Below are 23,574 nucleotides of genomic sequence, written 5' to 3' on the forward strand. Positions count from 1 at the left end.
AGCACACACAAATTTTTGGCTGTGCCAGACATTTGGAAATGTAGGTTGTCCAAGGAAGATCCCGTCTTTCTCGCCTCTGATTGGCTAGAAGGACTCTATTACGATTGACTGTTTGATTTAGCAGAAAACCGGCATCTTCCTGTGCTAAGTGCAGACTGTTCTCCTGCCACAGCCACCAACAAAGCTGTTTTGGGGAGTAATCAGAGGCGAGAAAGACGGGACCTTCCTTGGACATAATACAATTCCCAATGACGCGTCCCGCCATGGTTGAAAAATAGTTCCAACGTTAAAGTTGAACCGACATATTTTCTGGCCGTCTTTTGGCACATCTCATTTGGGCGTCTTATTACTGTAAAAAAAACTCCAAATGACAATCTGATATCCCAGCCTGGATTCTAACCCAGGTCCTCCACATGTAAGTCAGGTGTCTTACTAGTTGAGCTATCCTTTTGACACATTTTCAGCTGAAACTATTTCTATCACTGAAAATTGTGTTAAAACCCAGCAAACATTTGGGTGCTTGATTACAGCTGAAATGATAAAAATGTGATATTTTAAAATGTGAACCATAATTACTATATTTTCAAATACAACTAGTTCCAAATGAAAAGTTCTGGTCATCTTTTCTGGAAGTGGAACAGTGCAGGCTATAGCGGTGTTGTTCATATATGGTACTGTATAGGGATGTAAGATAATATCGATATGGCAATATATTTTTGATATTTTTTCAAGCAATATTATATCGATATTCAAAAGCCGTGTATCGGAAATATTGATATGGCAATATATCGTGATTTTTTTCCTGCGATTATTACATCAATATTCAAAAGCTGTGTATCTAATTTTTGACAGAATTTACATACAAACATTTGTGCATTTTCTTTTCATTTTGTGCAATTCAATCGCCACCTGCTAGTTGGCAGCAGTGTGCAACAGGTTTTGTTTCCACCATTGAAATGTAAATCCCTCCATCATGGTTCAGATACCTCATGTTAAACATGTTACGTATCAGTTTGGACTGTTTATTGAACATTCTTACAATAAATTCAGTAAAAAAATTGCTTGTAACGTCTGACTGAATGTATCGCAATATATCATGATATATCGTATTGTCTCCCCTGTATCGTGATATGTATCGTATCGCCAGAATTTCAACAATACACATCCCTGGTACTGTACATCCTGCCTTTGTGATGACTGAAGCCAGAACTCAAGATCTCTTTTTGGAGTGCACATGCTCGTGGCGTGCACGTGGGCTGGTTGAAGAGGCCAAGAGTAAAAAAAAAGATCCAATGTTGAATATCGATTTTCCACCCAGTGAAAAATCATTAGGATGCCATTATATGTAAGGGCTAGAATAAAAACAAAGACCCAGGTTAGAAATCTTGGTGTCATAATTGATTCCGACCTGAGCTTCACTGGTAACATTAAGGCTATAACTAGATCAGCGTTTTATCATCTCCATCAAATAGCAGGACTCAAGGGTCTCATTTCCAGACAAGTTCTAGAGAAACTCATTCACGCGTTCTTCTCCAGCAGGCTGAACTATTGCAATGGTCTTTTGACTGGTCTTCCCAAAAAAGCTACGAAGCAACTGCAGCTTATTCAGAATGCTGCTGCTAGAGTCTTAACAAGAACCAAGAGAACCGAACACATCACTCCTGTTATTGCATCACTACACTGGTTACCAGTAAATTACAGAATCAATTTCAAAGTACTTCTACTAGTTAATAAATCACTCAAAATTTCTGTAGTTTAGATTTTAAGCGAGACCGTAAATGCAGTGCTACAGCCACTATTATTGTGTGCAGATTTGGTATTTCACACTATGATTCTGTTATGACACCTTAAAACAAACTTCTTTGTCTTTCGGCTTCCCCCTTCAGGCATCGTCACATTGCGTTTGCATTTAGTCCTAGTCTGCTACCTTAAAAACAAACACTCTGCTCTTAGAGTTTAATGCAGCAACTTGGACAAAAACACGGAGCCAGCCAACACTGAACACATTAAAAAGCAAAGAGACTGTCTCCTGGAGCTGCCGTATGAGTTTTGTTCTCGTCACAATTTTACTCACACAACTCAACAGCTGATGACAGAGTGTCTGCCCTGTCGTGGGATCTCACTTTGCTCAGTGCAGCCACATACTTGTAAAACTATTTTAAATATTATCTACGGGGCTACTTTTAGATTTGTTTGTAATATTGACACATTTTTTATCAGTGTACTTACTGAATGAGTGATATTTTTTGGCAGATAAACTAAGGAAGTAATGTTTTTTCCTCCAGATCCGATTCCGAGTGATTGAATTTGTAGTATCTGCCAATACTTTTCAGGAAAGCATTAAAATAATAAGAAAATAAAGAAAACACATCCAAGTTGTTCTTTTAAATATCTCTTTTGTTTGTTTAGGAAGTATATCAATTAACAAACGTGTTAATTTTATGAACACATTAAAAGGTAGCAGCGTTGCTCTTATTTCAAGTTGATTACTCCATCAATAATCAACTGAATTGAGCGATGTTCGTTCCCATGACGGAGCAGGCATGCGGCTGAAGTAGAAACCCTGACTTTTTGCAGTCTGTTGGCAATTTGTCTTTATTCATTCACGTACCTTTCTCTGTCGGGTTGCTCCGAGTTTGCTGGCGAACTTGGAATTAGTGAAGACAGATGATTTGCTATGTTGACTCCCAAAGGGAAAAACCAAATGCAAAAGTAATCTGTTTTGAAAGCAGCTCTGACTTTTCCAACATTATTGAATGCCGATTATACACACATTACAAATGACTGTAGCTCTGCCTTCGCTTTGATTAAAAATACCACCAAGCTGGATGTTTTGCATCCATAACCCACTTAGGTTACTTTTTGTTTCCACATCTAATCTGAGCTGGTTTCTACTGACAGAACCTTGTTCAGGTTGTTTTAATATTAAACTGGATTATAATCTGTTCATGACTTAATTTCAAACTCATAAACACTGTAGAATATTCCTCAGAGAAAACCTTTAGATGATCTACAGAGGCCAACTCTTGCTATAATCCTGAGCAGGTTAACACAAGTGTTTGAGTCTTAATCTGACTCGATTCACCAATTTAAGCAGCAGAGAGGAGAGAGTTGCACCCAGTGAGAGACTCACAGGAACACTTTTTGATACAACACTGGTCTCACTCAGTCTTCTCTGTTGGGTTTAAAATGTTCACTGTGGTGCACTATTTCTGCAGCCATGACTCCGTTGCCATTTTCACATCTGGCCCAGTCCAGTCCAGTCTTGGTAGCATTGGCCTGTCCCTGCACTGCCAGATTTTGTTCACATTGCCTTCCCAGGAATGCAGATGTCTCCAAACATGTGGGCGGGGCAAAAGACAAGTGGAGAAGTTCCCTTAAGTTGGTAAAGAAAAGCGGCTGTGAGTCGTGTTGCTTTTGGGGACTCTGATATGAAGCACACAGCTTCCTACTCTCTCACTGAGACAGCAGTCTGTTTCCCTCCTGCAGCTGGAGCGGTGGTTCTGAGCTGCAGTCAGAGAAGATGTTTACACCATTGCATCCAGACTGATAATGAATCGCACACGCAGGAAGCCACTGCAGGCTGACTCTATCCACCAATTAGAGGCTTGGGTTGGTTCCACCCAAAGCAACTCACTAGAGAGCGGGTCCGAAAAATCCGGTCGGCTGAGCACGGAAAACTCAGTTTATCCAGATGTGAACACAGTTAACCTACCAGGGTTGGGCCGGGTCGACCTAGATGTGAAGGGACCAAATATTTAAAACACACCGGTAGAAATGAGTCTCTTGAGATCAGCTCATGGGTCCCTGAACGGAGCTATAAAAGCTGTTTTCTAATCACATATGTTGACCTTTGATTTAAATTAAAAGTAATGTGTGTTTAGACTGTCTATCAAGTACTTTGAGGTTTATTAGCTTGTAAAAATTAGTAATTAAAATTACCACAAATCCGATGTCACCGCAGAATCTCTTCTCCAGCGTAGCTGCTACTTTCCACGTGGCCAGATTTAAAGTGGTTTTCATCGTGTTTAGTGCTCCTTCTTTTGTCCTGGAAGAAGGCTTGGAAGCTCGCTAAACTAATAATCTCTTCTCCATGTCTGGTTCGTTTACGTCAATGCGGTGAGACGGACATTTGTAGTCCGTTGCATCTTTTCACACAAAACCCAAAATAACTTTTGCCGCCTGTCAAAAATAAGCACTTTCTTGGTTTTGAAATTCGCAGACATCTGTGTGAAATCCATGGCACAAAACAACTGGATCAGAAAAGAACATTTATCCCCCAATTTATTTTCTTTGGCTGTAGGGGACCAATGATCTGGATGTAGATGAGCGTGACTTGGGCTCTATGATGTTTCTGTTATGTGTGTTGCTCAGAAATGGTCCCTGTGCTGCACCATCTCACTTTAGAGTTCCTATGTAGTTCAGGACTGCTAATAAAATCAATGCAGATTTGCTGCTGCTTGCAACGCGATGCATCATTAGTGGATCATGTCTCCCACCCCTCACACTGCACAGTGGACTGTAAAAGTGGAGGACCCCCCCCCCCCCCCCACACACACACACACACACACACACTTTGATTTAGTCTGTTGTAGGATTTGAGCCTTTGACTCATTGATCGTGTGTCTACAGATCAACAAAATGCTCTGAGAGTCGTCCGAGCCAGCAAGCCAAGGATGAGAAAATCCAGCAAGGTAATAAACTTACTTTTCCGTGTTTTTATTTTTGAAAACTTGCACAAATTCTTTGAAACGATAAGAATGTCACAAACGACAAACATCCAAGCTTTTTTTAGCATTCTGATGTCTGTTCTGACCTTGTTAGGGTCGATTACAGTCTCCATATGTTTTTTTCCCACCTCTCGTCAAGTCAACCGGCTGAGTGGGAAACACACACCTGCTCTTTAGTTGTGTTTGCTTTTCCAGACTACAGCCCTTTACACTGATCTGCACAAGAGGAAATACCGTAATTTCCGGACTAAAGATCGCACCAACAAATAAAAGGGTTTTCTACACACACACGCTGCACTCAAATACAAGCCGCGGCGCAGCAGCCACATGCAGGTCTCCGGGCAACAGCGCATGTATGACCATAACATAAGATAATTAGACAGAAAGACGCTACACGGAGGTTTTTCGTTGTTGTTTTAATTCAACAAAACGAATTTTAAACACGGGTGAACGTGCCTGCAAGTTTAGAAAAGAAAACAGCACTGATAGCATTCATATTTCTGGATGTTATGAAATAAAAACAGAACTGACACGTTATTACCGGTAATTTGCATGCATGTTTAGAAGAAAAGAACAGCGCTGACACAGCATTAATAAGCCCCGGATGATTAGAAAATAAAAACTGCACACAAAACATGCCTGGTTAGTAAATAAAACACATTCGTTCTCATCTTCCTCTTGCGCACTAAATCCATTAAAGTCCTCTTCTTCAGTGTCGGAGTTGAACAGCCTCAGAAGAGCTTTGTCACATACCTTTTCTCAGTGTATCCGCAGGTCCTTAAAATGTCTTAAAAAGTCTTAAATTTGCTTTTCCAAATTTAAGGCCTTGAAAATCCTTAAAAATGACAAATAATCCTTAAATCCAGTTTCCAAAGGTCTTAAATTACCAAAGACCCAATAAACAAGATTCTTTAATTTCTATAAAGTTTTCGTGAATTTCTAGTTAGTGTTCAGCATTTTTTGTGTATGATGTTGGCGTAAGCGGAACCGTACACGTTCAGTTGGTTGTGAAAGGGGGTTATTTTTAGATGAGCACATTAGCTGGTTAAGCTAGTGGGAGCTTGCGCCATGGGGAAGTGCAAGTTTAATGGTAACTGGATGGCTAATCCCACGTTTGCGACGTGGTTAGCACCGGTTCCAGGCAATAGCTGGAAATTATAGCTTGAATTTAATTTTAAAAACAGCTTAAATTTGGTCAAAGTGGTCTTAAAAAAGGTCTTAAAAAGTCTTAAATTTGGCTCCCTTAAACCTGCAGATACCCTGTTTTCTGTGGCGATGTCAGTGACGCTGTACGTGTTGCTGTCATCATCCCTGGGTGAAGCTGGCTTGAATGAGTTCTTCCCGCTGCCGTCTCCAACGCCGAACCATGGATTCATTCATGCCAAGCTTACGTGCGGCAGCACTGTTTCCCTCCTTTACTGCCAGATCGATGGCCTTCAACTTAAATGCGGCAACATATGAACTCATACGTGTAGTTACCGTGATGAGGGGGTATGGATTTGAAAAAAATTCTTCGTCGTGCCGGCTGCTTGTATGTGCTAAATTAAAATGAGCACTTTCTTCGATTTCCACTTTTGACTTCCACCTGTTTCACTTTCTGCTAAAGCGCCCCCTGGCAGGTGAAGTAAAATCTTCAGTAAAGCTGCACCTCTAAAACAGCAATAATGTTTTTATTTGTGTTTTATTTTTACAGTCAAGTGACTTCAGTGACATCACAAACTGGCCCACTCCTGGAGAACTGGCCAAGGAGGTACGACACTGGGTGCTGGTTGTTAGTTTAATCATGGAAGAGGTGGTTGGGTTCTGGTTTCTGCTCATTATCTCTGCTGATGTGGGTCGAGTTGCAAATTATTTTAAAACCAAAAGATGTGCGACCAGAATCATACTGCTGTTCCAAATGTGTCTCAATAATCAAAAATAAGGTTCGTTTTTTTAAATTCCTTAAAATTATAGTTTAGAAATTTAATTTTCAAACTTGTGAAATCAGATCTTGTCTTGTGATTAGGCTTTTCATGACTACAGAATCTAAATTTGATCATTGGTCAAAACACAAGATTCAGTAACATTTGTTTTTATCATAAAAACAGAAGTGAGAAGATGCAGAAAGTTGAAGTGGAGATTAAACAAAAACAACATTTTGTATTATTTTGTGGCGTGTGAACAAAATCTGTCGTTTCTCCATTTCAGCAGCAGCACGATGTCCTGAGCAACAATGGAAAGAAGTCTTCGTCACGCAGAGAAAGAAACAAAAGAAGGGAGGGATCCAAGAGAAAGTCAGAGAGCAGCCGGGATGGAGGTGAGAGCAAGGAGAACCAGGAGGCTCAGCCCGATCCGCTGGGAGAGCTGCCCAAAGACAACAAGTCCACAGAGACCCCAGATGTCAAGAGTCTGAAAAAACCAGGAGGTGAGGGTGAGGAGTCCCGTTAATAATTTTTGTTTTGGGGTTTTCTGTTTTTCTATCTGCATGTTTAATCGGACCGTCTCTTTGGTCTGGACACAGCTGATTATGGTGCCTGAATACTTCCCTTGCCTTATAATAGGCTTGGATGAGGACGTCATTATTTCTGGAAGTAAAGAAACATTTTTATTTAGTTTTCAAACATGTTATAGATTTTAGCTTTTAGTATTTCCACCTCCTACACAGCTGTAACCCACCGAGACTGATTTAACTTCAAACATCTTTTATTTACAACATAATATAGTTCATCTTCTTTCTTCTTGAAAAATCTAACTCTGAAAGGGAAACTTCCACATGGGAAGGCCTGTTATCACTGGAGTTGATGAGCTCTTGGAGACGGTGCATTCAGAGATTTGGAAAAGCATGTCTGCAATCATTTCAAATGCTGCTAAGAAATGTCTTGCTAGTGTGATTTGTGGTATGTGGGTTTGGTGACTGATGAATGCTGTGCTGTAATGAACCAATGTATCCTGTTTCTCTTCATTTACTCCACTTTTATAATAATATAAAACAATCTGAAAGCTAAAACTCAATTCCTGAGTCAGGATAAAGCTAAGGATCTTGTTGGGGCATTTGGAAGACGGATTCAAAACTTGCTAAACTAATCATCTTCTCCGAGTCTGGTTTGATGAAGTCAGTGTTATGAAACGAACATTTGTCGTTCGCTACGTCTTTTCACGCCAAACCTAAATAACATTTGCCTCCTCTGGAAAATAAGTGCTTTCTTGGCATCAAAATGTATCTTTAAAATTCACGGACATCATATGTTGAATCCATCATGGCACATATGAGAAAATAACTTTTATCCCCCCATAGACCGCCATTCTTTTTCTCTCTCTCTTTGTTTTTTTTTTTTTGTTTTGGTAGATCGGGACCCATGGTCCAGAAGTAGATGGGCGTGACTTAGGCTCCGTATTTGCTCGACAGTCCCACAGACATCATATATGTAGACCCCCCATGGACTGGCACTGCCTAATGGAACAGCCGTGGTGGTCGTCCGCAATCTTAGATGGGTCTCTATTTGCCCCCAGTGCATTTATTTCTACTGAGGAAGGTGTTTGTCCAACTACAAAACTCTTTTTAATATGCTTTTTTGCTAAATCAGACATATGGTATGGCATGATGTTTAAAAAGCAAATTGCAGGTAACATTTTTTTCTAATTCTTATAAAATGCTGTCCAAAAAATCCTATTTGAAATGTTTGTCGTGGATATTTAATTTTAAAATACATAACAGCAGAGTTTTCTAGTCAAAAGTGGCCTTTCTCAGCAAAGCTTCTAAAAAGGCTCTTTTTTTTAAAATCTAAACCTCTGAAGTAACCAAAGGGAGTTAGAAGCTAGGCCGCCTCAGCTCAGTGTGGAGAGTGGCTAGTTTTAGGGTAGAGAGGTCATGTTATCCAGTCAGTGTGTGTGTTTACTAGTGCTGGATTGTGTTCGTGTTGATAAACTAGAGTGTGTGAAGGCTGTACCAACTCCTGCCTGTCTGGACATCGAGTCCCCGGGTTTCCAGGTAAGAGAAACGACGCCTCTATCTCCGTGCCTGAGGGTGTTTCTGCAGCTGAAAAGACGGACTTCTGTAGCCCACATCGGTCGGAACCGGGACGGAAAGGTCCGCGCTGGGCTTGGGAGACCCGTGGTGCGGTTTAAAAAACGAAATGCGGATGTCTGGAGCTCAGATCACCATCAGAACCAGGTCAGAACCGACCACCAGAAGAGATGTGCGGCTCAGCAGGCCAGTTGGTTTCCGGGTCGGAACCGGTTCAGAACCGCCGCCCGGCCAACCAGGAGAGGATCATGTGCAGCTTTTAAAAATACCGACTGGACTGGCTTGCTGGTGTTTGGGTCGGATCCAGCTCACAGACGCCCGCATGAACTCCAGAACCAGATGACTGGCATCTCTCTCCCTCTCTCTAAGCTAAACTACTTTAGGTGAACGGATATTAACGAGTATGAGACAGCTGACAGACGCTCATTAGTATTAATATTATATTAACTGACCAATACTATTTTAATTGTCTGATACATGATAGTAATCTGTACTATATTTTAATGTTAGCACACGAGTTTAAGCTAGCATCGTGAACTCACCAGACACCTGCTGCCCCCCCCCACCCCCCCGCTGCTTCTTAGTCTCTCTGCTTTGGCCGATGGTTTCTCCCTCTGGTTTGTCTCTGCTCTCTGAGGCGTGCAGCAAACTCATAACTTTATGGTTCTGGTCCATCAGAAGTAAAATTAACAGGGTATCCGTGGGTCTTGAAAAGTCTTTAAAAAGTCTTGAATTTAATTTAGGCAAATTAAGACCCTTAAAAAGTCTTAAAAAGTCTTAAAAAGTCTTAAATCCATTAAGTGAAGTCTTAAATTCGGTGAGTATTGATGTGTATTTAAAATAAGTCTGTATATTAAAAATAAACGTGACAAGGTAATAAAATTAACCAAATTTTAGGTCTCTGCCAGCCGTTTTCGTGTGTTTCCGTGCCACGTGACTTTGGCCACCGTGTATGTGATGTATCTCGCCAATTCAAGGAGAAGATGGTGGAAGCAAAATGGGGAAGTGTAAATTTGTTCTTTCTTGGCTTGATGTGGATGATTTTAATCCATGGCCTAAGCCTGTAGCCAACAACGATAAGGAGGCGTACTGTTCGATTTGTAAAAGAAGATTAATGTCGCCTCGATGGGCATCTGCGCTATCAAATCCCACATGAATGGAGCTAACCACAAAACCGCCGCCATTAGCTGCCGGGAACCTCGGCGATCAATCACCAGTTTTTGTTCCAAAGCATCGGTGACGGCTGTAGAAACTGTTTCACCTACAACACCTGTGAATACACCACTAACCAACGTGACGACCTCTACAGAAACAACTTTGGCAGTGACGGCACCCTCGTCTGTCGTATCGAACCTCAAAGTGGCGGTCGACTAAACATTGCAGCTCAAATGAACTGACATTGTTGCACTTTTCTGCTGCAATTTAGTCAAATTTAGTGTCTGCTATGTGTCATTTTGTTCAGTCTGATCACCAAGTCTTCTCAAAGATGCATTCCTTTACTTTATGGCCCACATAAACTAAGCTGTGACCAACTTGCACAACTTATTTATTAACGTTGTCAAAATTCCAGCGAGCGCAGGAAGTGTATGCTAACACTAGCATACAATGGAAGTGTTGTATGCCAACACTAGCATACAAAGGAAGTGTTGTATGCTAACACTAGCATACAAAGTCAGAGATGGTACGGCTCCCATCTATCTGAATCCTCTTGCAAAGGCTTACGTCTCGGCCCGGCCGCTCCGGTCATCACAGAATCGTCTGCTAGCAGTGCCTACACCACGCTCAGGACAATCCAGACTCTTCTCATGCATCGTTCCACAAATGTGGAATGACCTTCCAAGCACTACCAGAACAGCGGCTTCCTTTTCAATTTTCAAGAAACTCCTGAAGACCCTGCTCTTCAGAGAGCATCTTCTAAACTAGCACCCTCCCTGCACCCGTCCCCCCTCTCTACTGTCCACGCCTTGTTCCCTCCTCTCCATGATTGATGTCAAGTTGTTGTTATTGTTGTTAGCCATAACATGCCGATTATCACTTGTAAGTCGCTTAGCGTCTGCTAAATACATAAACATAAACATATCTGAGAATTACCGTTAACATCTCCAGGCCTTTTAGGAGCTTCGTCTGAATGCTGTTTGTAGTTTATCGCTGACATTTGCAGCCCAGTGGGATACTGACTTTGAATACCCAGATATTTGTTAGAGCACATCATCATAACAAATTCAACAATAATCTTAATTTTACACTAATTATGTTTGATTTGTCCTTGGTTTGATTTCACATTATAGAACTCTGGAGGCTCACAGTAGCTTGCATCTAATCGTCACTTTGATCCAGTGATTATCATTATTTACATTTACTAAATGTTTGCTTGTGATTCAGGTTTAAATTGTGTAGAAACCAGTGAATTCTCCAACTTTAGTTCAGAAACCAGCTGATTAGTTTGTTCCAGGACGTTTGTGTTGTTGAACCAAAACTTCTAGCTGTGTTTTCGGTGTGGCTAGGTAACAAACGAAAGTGGGTTTCTCTGCCGCTGGATGAAGTGTCCCGGGATGATTCACGCTCGTCTCGCCCGGACTCGGAACCCGTCAGCACCTCGCCTGATTCCACATCACTCAATCAAAAGCTCCATAATAACAGGATGCATGATAGCAGCTGGCGTAAGTGGTCTGCTGCTCACTGGTCTCTTTCTGCTTCTGTATCAGCTTTTTTGATCTTTGCTCTCTGATATCGTTTGTCAGTCTCAAGCTCTTTTTCTTGTGCATGCCTGAATGACTGCTTGACCTTTAACTTATTAATTTCTGACTACATTTTTTGTTTAAAACTGTTATTTTACTCATGTTTGTGGCTCAAATAGATGTTAGCTCGTCTGCCAAGGTTGGTAGTCCTATTCTGGTTTTCTCCACCACAGGTCAAAGTGTTTAGGGAAAGTCACTGATCTGTGAATAGACTAAGAGAAAACAAGAATGCCGTGAATTTGATTTCACTGTACAAGTCATGATTATATTTATTTTCATAATTTTGATTTATTTAGTATTTGGTATCAACTGGGCAAATGAAGGAGCTGAATCTGATATCTTATGAAGGAATTTCTTGCATCAGAATCCAGATGTTGTAAATATTTCCTAAAGTAGATCCTTATCAGATTAGTGACTGAATCTCAAAAACAGCTCTTGGGTTTTGTCCAACCTGGTTTCACCTGAACCTCGGGTTGGTTGTTTGTATCCTGATGTCTTCATGTTATAGTCAGAGCAGCAGAATCCAATAACACCTGGAGGTTCTTGTTCCTGTCTTTATATGAAAGGAGAGGTACCACAGAGTCTGGCATGCCATCCAGCGGACTGCAGTGTGTGGAATTCTCTAAGTGAGAATTTCTTTAACTGTCAAACAGAAAAAGTCCCTGAAGATACTGGTGGGATCATCTTGATGCATGCATCTCTCAGATGGTGTGCCCTTTTTCTTTTGCCATCTTTTTAAACACAACAAGAGCATGCACGTGAGCTTATTCCCCTTTTAGGGTTGGAAGTGTGCGAAGACACATCTTTAAAGTAAAAACATGTAAAAACATTTTGTAACCAACTCAGTCATCAAGAAAAATTAGGATCGTTATTGAGCCATTTTCATGACTTTTTCACACAAAATGCTAGCTGTTGCCATTCACTTACATTGTTTATGCTAAGCTAATGGAATACTGCCAGATGAGCTGGTTACAAAATTATTTTTCCTCTTATCTGATTCTGGGGACTATGGCAACAGACTTGGCAGTGGAATATCCCTTTAATGTTTCAGGAAATATTTAATACATCTGTGTTCTGAAGCTACAAAGGTTTTATAAAATAATGTAAAAGGTTTTTTAGATTAGCTGATACCAGAGTCCCGCCCTTTTTTCCTGGATGATTTTGGAGAACGACCAGTCGTTAGTCTCGGTGTTCATGTGAAATTTATATTTATTTTAGACTCAGTGAGGTTTGCCCAGCTGGTGCAGGATCTCCAGCATGTGAAGTACTATGAGTTCACGTACTTGTCATTAACAGGTCAGAGAGGAGAGCCACAGGACGATCCCACCAGCGTTCCCAGTGATGGAGGGACCGTCCGAGGAGGAACACGAGGAAGAGGGAAAGGTCGTGGACGTGGGAGATTTCATGGACGAGGTTCTGGTTAGCTAATATTTTTTTGGGTTTATGTTTCTGTATTTTTCTCCAGTGTGGAACATTTAAAGAGTTTGTGCTGCTTTATCAGGTCGGTATGAATACTCCCTGAACTTCAGAGACTCCCAGTCGTCCGACAGCTCGGTTCAGGTGCCGGCGGAGTTTGGTACCAACATGGTTTACTACTATGACGACGGCAGAAAGGTTCAGATGTACACGGTGGAAGAGAAGCTACTAAAGGAATACATCAAACGACAAATGTATGTATTTACTCTCTTTTTCTTTTTCTATATGATCTGAGGGAACAGAACCGATAACAGGAAGACCTAAAACAGGAGTGTCCAGTCTTTTCAAGTTAAAAGTCCTCACGGGCAACAACAACAACAACGTGATTTACTTATTTATTTTTGAAAGCTAAAATTATTTTGTGATGATAATTTTCCCTTTAACTTCTCAAAACAAGGATATTAGTAATTATTAAAATATTACAGATCAATAACTTGCTGGAGAAGCAAACTTTTTCTTACTAGAAAGCTGGGGGGTTGCATTTTAGACTTTCCTGACTTTTAAGAGACGAACACACCTGGGTGGCTTTAATTTATTTACCTTTGAACTTTTGAAGCAATCTCATAAAATTATTGATCAGTGATTTCTTCCAGGCTGACTAGCGCAGCAGTTAGCCAATATCTTAGTGGTCTGGTAATTCATTTACAGGGTTTTATGGTTGAAATCCTTTAAACTTTTGAATTTAATGTGGTGCTTTCAAAGTTTTGAAAGGCTTGTAGTTTTAATAAAGTGCTGGAAAATAAAACTTTTATAGTACTTCTGCAGTGTGCAGTTACATGAGGCTGAAACACGAACGAGAGAAAACAGAATTTTTGCCGCTGCTGTTTTCAGTCTGACCTGCAGGAGGCAGCGTTGAGTCCACCATCACCAAAGGCTTGGGTCTTAAAGATCAGATTCATTCCAGGGGGTGGGGCGGTCCTAAATATAGACAGAGTGCTGCTGAGGGGGCAGGTCATGAATTATATCCAGGCCGGAGCAGAAAAGGAAAGAGTTGAAAAAAGGAGAGAAGAGATGGGTGAGATGCAGTGAGTGACAAAGGAGAGGGGTGGTATTTTTGTTCTCCCTCCTCACGTCTCCCTGCGTTATTCAAGCTGCCCATTCACTCAATCCTCTGCCACATGAAACTACTTACTGCCTGCAGAATGGGTGCAGAAGTGTGCACGTGCATGTGTGCAGAGGCATGGTGACTTGAAGTGGTGTGACAGGCTGGAGACTAGGGCCGTGCAGACTTGGGTTTGGTTAGGTAAAGCTTCACAAACCCACAAATGAATTTTCCCTCTGAATGTAATCATCAAGCGGTGATGAACACGGCATACACACTCCCATTAGCCTTTTTCCACGTTAGAACTAACAAACTATGAAACCAACAAACATTCTGAAAGAAATGTTTTGACTCTGGAGGTAAAAACTTCTACATGGATGTTTTCTTATTGAGTGAATCAGATTTCTGTTATGGTGAGTACGGGTTAGGGGTTCACACGGCCTAACCAAAAACAAAAATCTGAAATTTGGGCTTCAGATTGGCCGGCCATCATCTAATCCAGAATGAGACCAGTTCTGATGTTATTGGTTCATCTGTAGCTTTGTTCTAGTTGTCTTAAATGAGCTGAACTGAATCCCGTGGTGAGGGCTGATCCGACTCGTTCTCTCCTCCTAGTGAATACTACTTCAGCATTCACAACTTGGAGCGGGACTTTTTCCTGAGGAGGAAGATGGACGCCCAGGGCTTCCTCCCCATCTCTCTAATCGCCAGTTTCCACAGAGTTCAGGCTCTCACCACTGACGTCAGCCTCATCATGGAGGTAACGCCACCTAATTCATCAGTAGGTCCGACGCCCGCTGGGTGCTGCTGCTGTCAGATTTGAGCTGAGCTTCTTTCCACAGGCTCTGAAAAGCAGCACGGAGGTGGAGCTGGTGGATGATAGGATCCGCTGTAAAACCGAACCGGAGCGCTGGCCCATCCCAGTTCCTCTCGTAGTGGGCTCCCCTCGAACAGACTTCTCCCAACTCATCAACTGTCCCGAGTTTGTTCCTCGTCAGAACCTCGCCTCCACAAACACCGGTCAGTATCAACCCATCAGGAGCTGAGATCAAACCACTCTCCTCCTCTTCCGCCTCCTGTCTCACTTCCCTTGTCCTCCAGGTGCCTGTTATGAACAGAGACGTTGTTTATTATGTTCTTGAGGTAAATTTACAAATGACCTGATGGAGGACATGTTCTCCTGGTGGAGATGGAGATAAGCAGCAAATCTTTTTGCTAAAGGATCGTTTAAATAAATGTATTCATAAGTGTTGAATATTATATGGTTAGTTAATCAATTTTAGAGCATCTAGAGTTTGAGGAGAGCATGAGTATTTATGGATGTTTGTTTTTGGTCATTTCAACACCTGCAGGCTTTATTTTTATTACTTAGATAAGAGAACCAGAACCAGATAAAAGGAAAGCATTAGTTGGTAACAAACAAATGGATGAATGAGTGACACAGCTGTAAACGGTGCTGACAGAAACATGACTGTCTGTGTTTCAGCTTCATCACCGGTGGCAGAGCCTCTCTCAGAGCCACTGCAGCCTCAAGACTCAGGAGAACCCACCTCCTCCAATCAGGAGTCCCCCCTAGAATCAGAAGTGTCCAAAGACCCCATTGTGCCCAAACCGGACCCTGACATGTGGATCCAGGTGGAGAAACGTCACCGACAGGCCTCTGGAAAACCAAAGGTAGGGTCTGTTTTCTTCACCTGGACCTGTGAGGTTACAACCAGAGGTGGACATCAGTAATCTCTCTGTGATGGGCTCGACACACGGGAGGCGACAAACGACCGCGATCAACGAAATTTGTCGCCGTCGCTTTTATTACCTGACACACGGGAGGCGATCAGCGGCAAAGCCGTCTACGCGTTCTGTTCCATGGCGAAATCGAAACTTCTGTTGTTTTGTTTGGCTGTGTCAGGTTGGAGGGAATTAAGGTTATTTAAGCGGTTCAGAGTTAATAAAGTGGTAGATATGATGTTTCACAAGGTGCTGTTAGAGTTATGTGAAATCTTACTTCTGATTTTACTATATAAAACATAATAATAATCAACTTCTCCATGTTTGCTCGGAGGTGTACGGAGCATCCTGTCCGCTCATTGGTCAGTGAATGAAACCTCCGTTGATTGGTCCTCGTCCGAGCGACAGCGATGAAAAGTTGAAAATGTTTCAACTTTCTGGGATCGCGTCGCTGGGTCGCCTGTGCATGACACGTGCACGAGCGCAAAATTTCACACGCACGTTTTTCGCGTTTCGCTTGGTAGGAGGGAGACCCGTTATTATCGCTTTGTTGCGCATGTCTAATTGAAAATGAATGGAGGAGAGGCGACGTCGCCTCCCGTGTGTCGAGCCCATGAGGCAGCAGCGTTCAAAGGTACCCAGAGAGCAGAGAGGTCATGTTCACCACAGACCTGATGAACCTGGTTCTGGGGGGGGGGGGCAGTGGGCAAGTCAACAGTCCATTTATGCCAGGAGAGTCCAAATTGTGGCCCGTGGGCCATTTGTGACCCAGATCCTGTTCTTGTTGCTGATAATAGACTCACGTTGATTTTGAAACTAGAACAAAATCCACCGGTCAGATCCAGGGAGTCTGATGCCTTTCTGTCAGGTAAACTCATCAAAAACATTTTTAATTATTATGTCTGGTTTTGATTGATCACTCTTGAGTTTTTCATGCCGGCTGAACAAGAAAATAGTCTCCTACACCTATCTGCTGCATTAGCTTTTGATAAATAGGATTTCAAAAGCCTGACAGATCTACGTCACACTGTCACTTAACATTCATGGACTCACCCATCTTGGCTCACGAGGAAGGCTGTTTTTGTTTTAGCGTCCAGGAAACACCAGACAACATCTTGGCTAGCCGAAGTTAACTGTTAGCATTAGCAACTCCACCACACAGCAGAACTCCTCCAGGCTTGTGTTATTTGTGGACATAAAACATCAACATTGAAGAGCAAACGGAGTCAGTGATCAAATTGTGTTGCTGTTAGCCAGTCAGAGATGAGATGTCCAAATAACAGGTTTTCCCTTTGTACTTGTCTCCTGTTTTTCTGTCTGTCCTCTCTCAGTAATCTCATGTCTCACCTTCCAGCTGATGGTACACTTTTAGACATTTTCATCAAACTTTTTGATGAAAACACGAGCTCCTCTTTAAGCTGTCGTTCTTCACCAAGTCTCCTGATTTTATGTTTATGTATTTAGCAGACACTTATGTCCAAAGCAACTTACAAGTGATAATCGGCATGTTGCCCTTGAGGCTAACAACAATAACAACAACAACTTGACATCAATCATGGAGAGGAGGGAACAAGGAGTGGACAGAAGAGAAGGGGGACGGGTGCAGGGAGGGTGCTAGTTTAGAAGATGCTCTCTGAAGAGCAGGGTCTTCAGGAGTTTCTTGAAAATTGAAAAGGAAGTCCCTGTTCTGGTAGTGCTTGGTAGGTCATTCCACATTAGTGGAACGATGCATGAGAAGAATCTGGATTGTCCTGATCGTGGTGTAGGCACTGCTAGCAGACGATCCTGTGATGACCGGAGCGGCCGGGCCGAGATGTAAGCCTTTGCAAGAGGATTCGGGTAGAAGGGAGCCGTACCATCTCGGACTTTGTATGCTAGTGTTAGCAATTTGAATTTGATGCGTGCTGCTAGCGGTAGACAGTGGAGCTCAATGAACAGAGGGGTGACGTGTGCTCTTTTTGGCTGATTGAAGACCAGATACGCCACTGCGTTCTGGATCATTTGAAGAGGTCTCACAGTACAGCCTGGAAGACCAGTTAGAAGGGCATTGCAGTAATCGAGGTGGGAGATGACAGTAGATTGCACCAGGAACTGGGTGGCATGTTGTGTTAGGTATGGTCTGATCTTTCGTATGTTATACAGCGCAAAGCGGCATGAACGGGCAACAGAGGCAACATGATCTTTAAAGGTCAGGTGTTCATCAATCACAACACCCAGATTTCGAACTGCCTTTGAAGGAGCCAGAGATAGGAAGTCATTTTGGATTCAGATATTGTGCTGTATGGATGCTTTTGCTGAGATGACAAGCAGTTCAGTTTTAGAGAGGTTGAGTTGGAGATGGTGGGATGTCACCCATTTTGATATGTCAGAGAGACAGTTTGATATTCGTGCAGAGACAGTGTGGTCATCCGGTGGAAATGACAGATAGAGCTGGGTGTCGTCTGCATAGCAGTGGTAGGAGAAGCCATGTGATCGAATGATCTCACCCAGTGAGGTGGTGTATATGGCAAAGAGAAGAGGTCCTAGTACAGAGCCCTGGGGGACTCCTGTGGCAAGATGGTGCACGGTAGAGGACTGTCCAAGCCAAGATACATTGGAAGATCGTCCTGTGAGGTACGATTCAAACCAGGTGTGTGCTTTCTCTGTGATGCCCATGCTAGAGAGTGTGGACCAAAGGAAGCCATGGTTGACAGTGTCAAATGCAGCCGATAAGCACTGAGGATTTGGCTGTCGCTCTAGCTTCTTTTAAGCATTCCGTCACTGCTAACATAGCAGTTTCAGTGGAGTGGCCCTTTCTGAACCCAGATTGGTAAGGGTCAAGCAGACAGTTTTATGAAAGGTATTCTGTGATCTGCTTGAAAGCCACCCTTTCAATGATTTGGGACAGAAAAGGGAGGAGAGAGATAGGTCAGTAGTTCTCCACATGATTTGGAGGAAGAGATGTTTTGTTTTTTTTAGCAGCGGTTTAACCTGAGCATGCTTGAGAGAGGTGGGAAATGTACCGGATGTCAGTGAAGCGTTGATCACATGTGACTGCTGCGGCTACTGTAGGAGCAATAGCTTGGAGCAGCTTAGTCGGAATGGGGTCAAGTGGGCATGTAGTAGGGCGGCTGCACGTGAGAAACTTGAACACAGTTCTCAGTGACAGGGGAAAAAGAGGAAAATGAAGCAGTAGGGCTTGAGATGGTTGGGCTAGAAGGAGTTTGTGGTAGCGAATGTTCAGGAGTGGCCAGTTGAGTAAACCGTTTGCTTATAGCTGCCACAAGATTTTCTCCATCTTTCAATATTTGTCTGATTTTGAATGCTATTTGACGATTCTGTGTTCATTGTGTGCACTAGGGTGAAGGTAAGGCACCTCCTCAGATCCACCAGACTCCTCTCCAGGCTGAACCGGACCAGGAGGAGTTGGACTTCATGTTCGATGAGGAAATGGAACAGCTGGCACCCAGGAAGAACAATTTCACAGACTGGTCCGACGAGGACGACTCGGACTACGAGCTGGACGACCAAGATGTCAACAAGATTCTCATCGTCACACAGACCCCGCCCTATCTCCGTAAGCATCCTGGCGGAGATCGTACAGGAAGTCACGAGTCCCGAGCCCGGATCACGGCCGAGCTTGCCAAAGCCATTAATGATGGGCTCTACTACTACGAGCAGGACCTGTGGGGGGAGGAGCCAGCCGAGGGCGGCAAGGTGAGACCAGTGTGTGTGAATGTGTGTGCAAATGAGTCTATTTTGATGCAGCAGATGTTTTAAACCTTGGGTTGTATGGAACAAATCAAAATCCTGATTTATGCTTTTATTTATTTAGCTATTTCTCTGATTTCCATGTTTACTCACCATCTTCACCATTTAAAAAGAAACTTTCTTTAACCAGTCACAGTTATTGGGCAAATAAAGCAGAGTACAGAAGCCCGAAACTACCTGGTGAGGAAGTTACTAAATAATGTAAATAACCAGCCGACACACAGAAACCTGAAATAAGTCATAAATCTTCTTTACATGTTGAGTTTGATCCAAGCAGGAAACGTTCGGTCCCACAGCTGTTGAGACTCTGAAGCTCTGAATGAGTTTATTTCAGCTTCAGCGATTTTTAACAACATCAACATAATTATTTATTCACCCAAAACATTTAAAACCTTCAGAATATGCATCCCCTCAGCATTAACCTGTGTCAAGGACTCTAGCATCGTCAGCACTCCTCAGGTTCACACACTAACACACACACACACACACGCTCTGATGGATGACTGTGGAAGAAAATACAGCTGGTCTCAGATGCTGGCGTGTAAAGTCCAGAGTCCACTACACACGTGTTGTGCGTCCCAGCGTGACATCTCGTCCTACATGTTGTCCTGTTATCAGGTCAAAGGCCTGCAGGAAGATCTGAGACAAGAAAACTGAGATATGTTGATTAACATAAAGGAATCCTAGAGATTATCTGACTCCATCTTATAATTAAGCATGTAAACTTACAGGTTGAGCTTTTCATGCTGATTTATTTTACACATCAGACTTTTATTTAGTGCCTTGTGACTCACCGTATGTTGTTTGATGTCTTCCTGAAGGATGCGGAGAACTTCAGGAAAATTAACGTCATCAGTAAAGATGAGTTTGACACCCTCACACCTAAAGTGCCCATCGACCCGAACCAGGAAGTCCCGCCTCCTCCCATGTCAGGTGGGTTTTGCCACAGAGTTATTTTAGAACAGAGGTGTCAAACCCAAACGAGCTGGGAGCCACTGCTGGCTCTGTCATGTCATCGGAGGACATCTTTTGTCTTCAGGTAGCACAAAAACACACTTCTGAAGATGCGGTGTTTTAATTCAGAAGTGCATCTTCACCCTGGTTCTTGGATAACTAATGGGAGCCTGTCTCTGAACTGATAAATAAATGCTCCTATTATTGACTTCATATATAACAAAACTAAAATGCACACACATATTAGTCTGCGACTGCTAGTGTAGTTTTCCTTATTAATAACTAATAGAACCAGTCCCACGCCATAGTTGTGCTTTCTGCTCTGATTTCAGTAATGATGCAACAAAGAGCAGCGTCTTCCACCTCATACAGTTTAAAATAATGGAAATCTTTTTTCATTTTCAGATGATGAGCAGAAAGTTTTTTAACTTGGTACAAATCAGCATACACTTATGTTTGTTCACCATTATTACTCACACCATTGATGACGATGCCGAAGGCGGTTTATTTGAGGTTGCTGCCAACTAAGCTGGGCGTATACTCTGCAACTTTTCCAGTCGTTGTATTTGGCTCCTTCTCAAACTGTACTCGAGTCATGTTCTCACACCGTATGTGTGGTAGCAACATGCCGGACTTAAAAATTAGTAATTTTCACTCAACACATCAAATCTTTACATCCAAAATCCCGAAAGCCCTGGAGACTTTTGTGCTGTTTTGTCATTTAAAAGCTGGCTAATGCCAGTCCTGGGCAGGGATGGACTGGCTATCTGGTTTACCAGTGACCTGGTGGGACCAACGGAACTCCAGTTACTTGTTTTATTTATCACTTCTCGTTTACTCCCGTACGTGACTAACGGCACAAAACAACCTCAAAGATTCTCATCCAAGAGACAAATCAGTTCAAAATGAGCCAAAATGGGCACAGTGTACTCCCGGCTTAGAAAACATGAAGGATGATTGTGTTTATGATTGTGTTTCTCACTCAGAACCGTGTAGAACTAGACTGTGGTGTCTAGTAAAATCTCCCAGATCATCGCTCCTCTAAATCATCGACAACAGCAAGTCTTTATTGTTCAAACAGAAGCCTTGACGCCAAACATAAATAAAGTACGTTGTGTGTGTTTAGTGGCCAGCGAAGCAGAACTGGCTGTCTCTCTGCCTGCAACCGTCCCGGACTCGCCCAGCGCTCGCCAGCCCAGAACACCCAAAACGCCACGCACACCTGGACGCCTGGACCCCAACAAGACGCCGCGCTTTTATCCTGTCATTAAAGAGAGCGCCACCATTGATGGTCAGGTGAGACTCTACTAACTGGAGAAATGCTGTTGGACCGGTTCAGTGGGTGTTTAGGTCAGCCTCTGTCCACGGTAGGAAAACTATTTTTCTAGGGTTAGACAATATATCGGCATCAATATCGGTATCGGCCGATGTTAGTCATTTTTTAACGTGTCAGTGTCGGTCCAGTAAATAAAACTGGGCCGATATTATCAACCATCTATCTGTTTTTTTTTTTTTTGGGGGGGGGGGGGGGGTTAGTCATGTGACAGTGAATGACATCATCTCAGAACCGTAAATGTGTGTGGTGTGTGTACATAATAATGTAAATTCAGCTTTAGGAATTTTTATTCTATACAAAATGCTGATTTTAGAAGCATTAATGTCAATATATCGGTATCATCAAATATCTGTTATCGGCCATAACAGTGATCTCAATATCGGCATCGGCCCAAAAATTTCACATCGGTGCATCACTATTTTTCATTTTAGTTTATGCTGCTAGACAAACCCAGAAGAACCAACACCTTCGACTTCCTGTTTGTCTCCCATCTTTAACTTCAAATAAAAACAAAAATCCACACTTTATTGTCCTTTAATCTTCAACGAGTAAAGATGTCATCTTTTACCATAGAATAAAGCACAGATTTTTGTTTTTAGGCCAAGTCAACCCCTCCATTCCCTCATTTTTACTCTAAAGAACAATGTCGCCGTTGTCTAGTAAAGCCCCAGGTTTCATTTTATGGTTTTCCAGATGCTGAGGAAGAAGAAGACCCGCCACAGCTCAAACCCTCCTCATGAAGCCCACATCGGCTGGGTGATGGACTCCCGGGAACACCGCTCACGTTCTGCATCTATCAGGTCTGAAAACGCCTTTTTAGAAGGTTGTTGTAGAAGTTCTTCACATAGAATCACTAAGTTTCCCTCCACATTTCCAACAGCTCCAACGCATCTCCATCTGAAGGAGCTCCGCTGACAGGCTACAGCTGCACCCCCCAGTCTCTGCCCAAGTTCTGGCATCCATCCCACCAGACGCTGAGGGACAACGGCTTTACTCAGCAGGGATATCACAAGTACCGTCGGCGCTGCCTTAACGGTATGAGATGCCACGCTGGGCCAGTATCCATCCACATAATAACGTCATGTCTGTCCTGCTGAGCCTGTTGTTTTCTCCGCCTTCAGAGAGGAAACGGCTGGGGATCGGTCAGTCTCAGGAGATGAACACACTGTTCAGATTCTGGTCCTTCTTCCTCAGAGACAACTTCAACAGGAAGATGTACGAGGAGTTCAAACTGTTTGCGCTGGAGGATGCCAAAGAAAATTACAGGTCAGGAAGACTTCAAAGGTTGTTTCATGACTGCGGTCTGCTTTACCATCGCTTCTAATGGAAACGGTCAGCAAACATCGTTTCAGAATAAAGGCTTATAATCTGACCTTTGACCAAAAGAGATTAGACTGTGTAGATCTATACAGGAAAGAAGGCCTCCTTGTTAAGAACTACACAGAGTAAACCTGGGCGGACACTGTGCGACTTTCTCACTCGTAGCACTCAGCTTCAGCTCAAACTGTACGACTTCCTCGCAGGGCAGATCTCACGAGTCATGTGCTCACACTGCATGTCCCAGTTCTCGGATGCGACCTGACTGCTCACACTGTACGTCTGGTAGCAACACGTCGGACCTAAAAAATGCTAAAAAATAGCAGTTTTTACACAACACGCCAGACTTTTTGGTCTTGTTTTGCCTGTTGTCCTTCGGGAGTGCTGCAGGAGGACACACAGGGATTTATGGGGGGTCGGGTGAGGAAAACGAAATAAAGAAAGTAAATCTGTGTTTTGTGATCAGTTTAATTTGACATGAACACGACAAACACACTTTCTTG

General features: G+C 42.8%; 1 protein-coding gene across 8 annotated transcripts in view; it reads left to right on the forward strand.

Moving 5' to 3' along the window:
* larp1b (La ribonucleoprotein 1B) overlaps positions 1-23,574 on the forward strand; it is a 37,814-nt gene that overhangs the window by 12,101 nt on the left and 2,139 nt on the right. Inside the window, exons 2-16 of one of the 8 annotated variants that reach the window (XM_015969394.3) lie at positions 4,633-4,694; positions 6,424-6,480; positions 6,918-7,140; positions 11,238-11,393; positions 12,768-12,890; positions 12,973-13,141; positions 14,605-14,749; positions 14,832-15,009; positions 15,476-15,663; positions 19,054-19,410; positions 20,286-20,397; positions 21,545-21,714; positions 22,448-22,554; positions 22,635-22,789; positions 22,876-23,020. In XM_015969394.3, coding sequence (XP_015824880.3) covers positions 4,633-4,694; positions 6,424-6,480; positions 6,918-7,140; positions 11,238-11,393; positions 12,768-12,890; positions 12,973-13,141; positions 14,605-14,749; positions 14,832-15,009; positions 15,476-15,663; positions 19,054-19,410; positions 20,286-20,397; positions 21,545-21,714; positions 22,448-22,554; positions 22,635-22,789; positions 22,876-23,020 — 2,347 coding nt within the window. The remainder of the gene's footprint in view (positions 1-4,632; positions 4,695-6,423; positions 6,481-6,917; positions 7,141-11,237; positions 11,394-12,767; positions 12,891-12,972; positions 13,142-14,604; positions 14,750-14,831; positions 15,010-15,475; positions 15,664-19,053; positions 19,411-20,285; positions 20,398-21,544; positions 21,715-22,447; positions 22,555-22,634; positions 22,790-22,875; positions 23,021-23,574) is intronic. The other 7 variants (XM_015969397.3, XM_015969396.3, XM_015969395.3 and 4 more) reach the window with 7 other exon arrangements.

This window comes from Nothobranchius furzeri, chromosome 18 (assembly GCF_043380555.1).
Source record: "Nothobranchius furzeri strain GRZ-AD chromosome 18, NfurGRZ-RIMD1, whole genome shotgun sequence".
Lineage (NCBI taxonomy): Eukaryota > Metazoa > Chordata > Actinopteri > Cyprinodontiformes > Nothobranchiidae > Nothobranchius > Nothobranchius furzeri.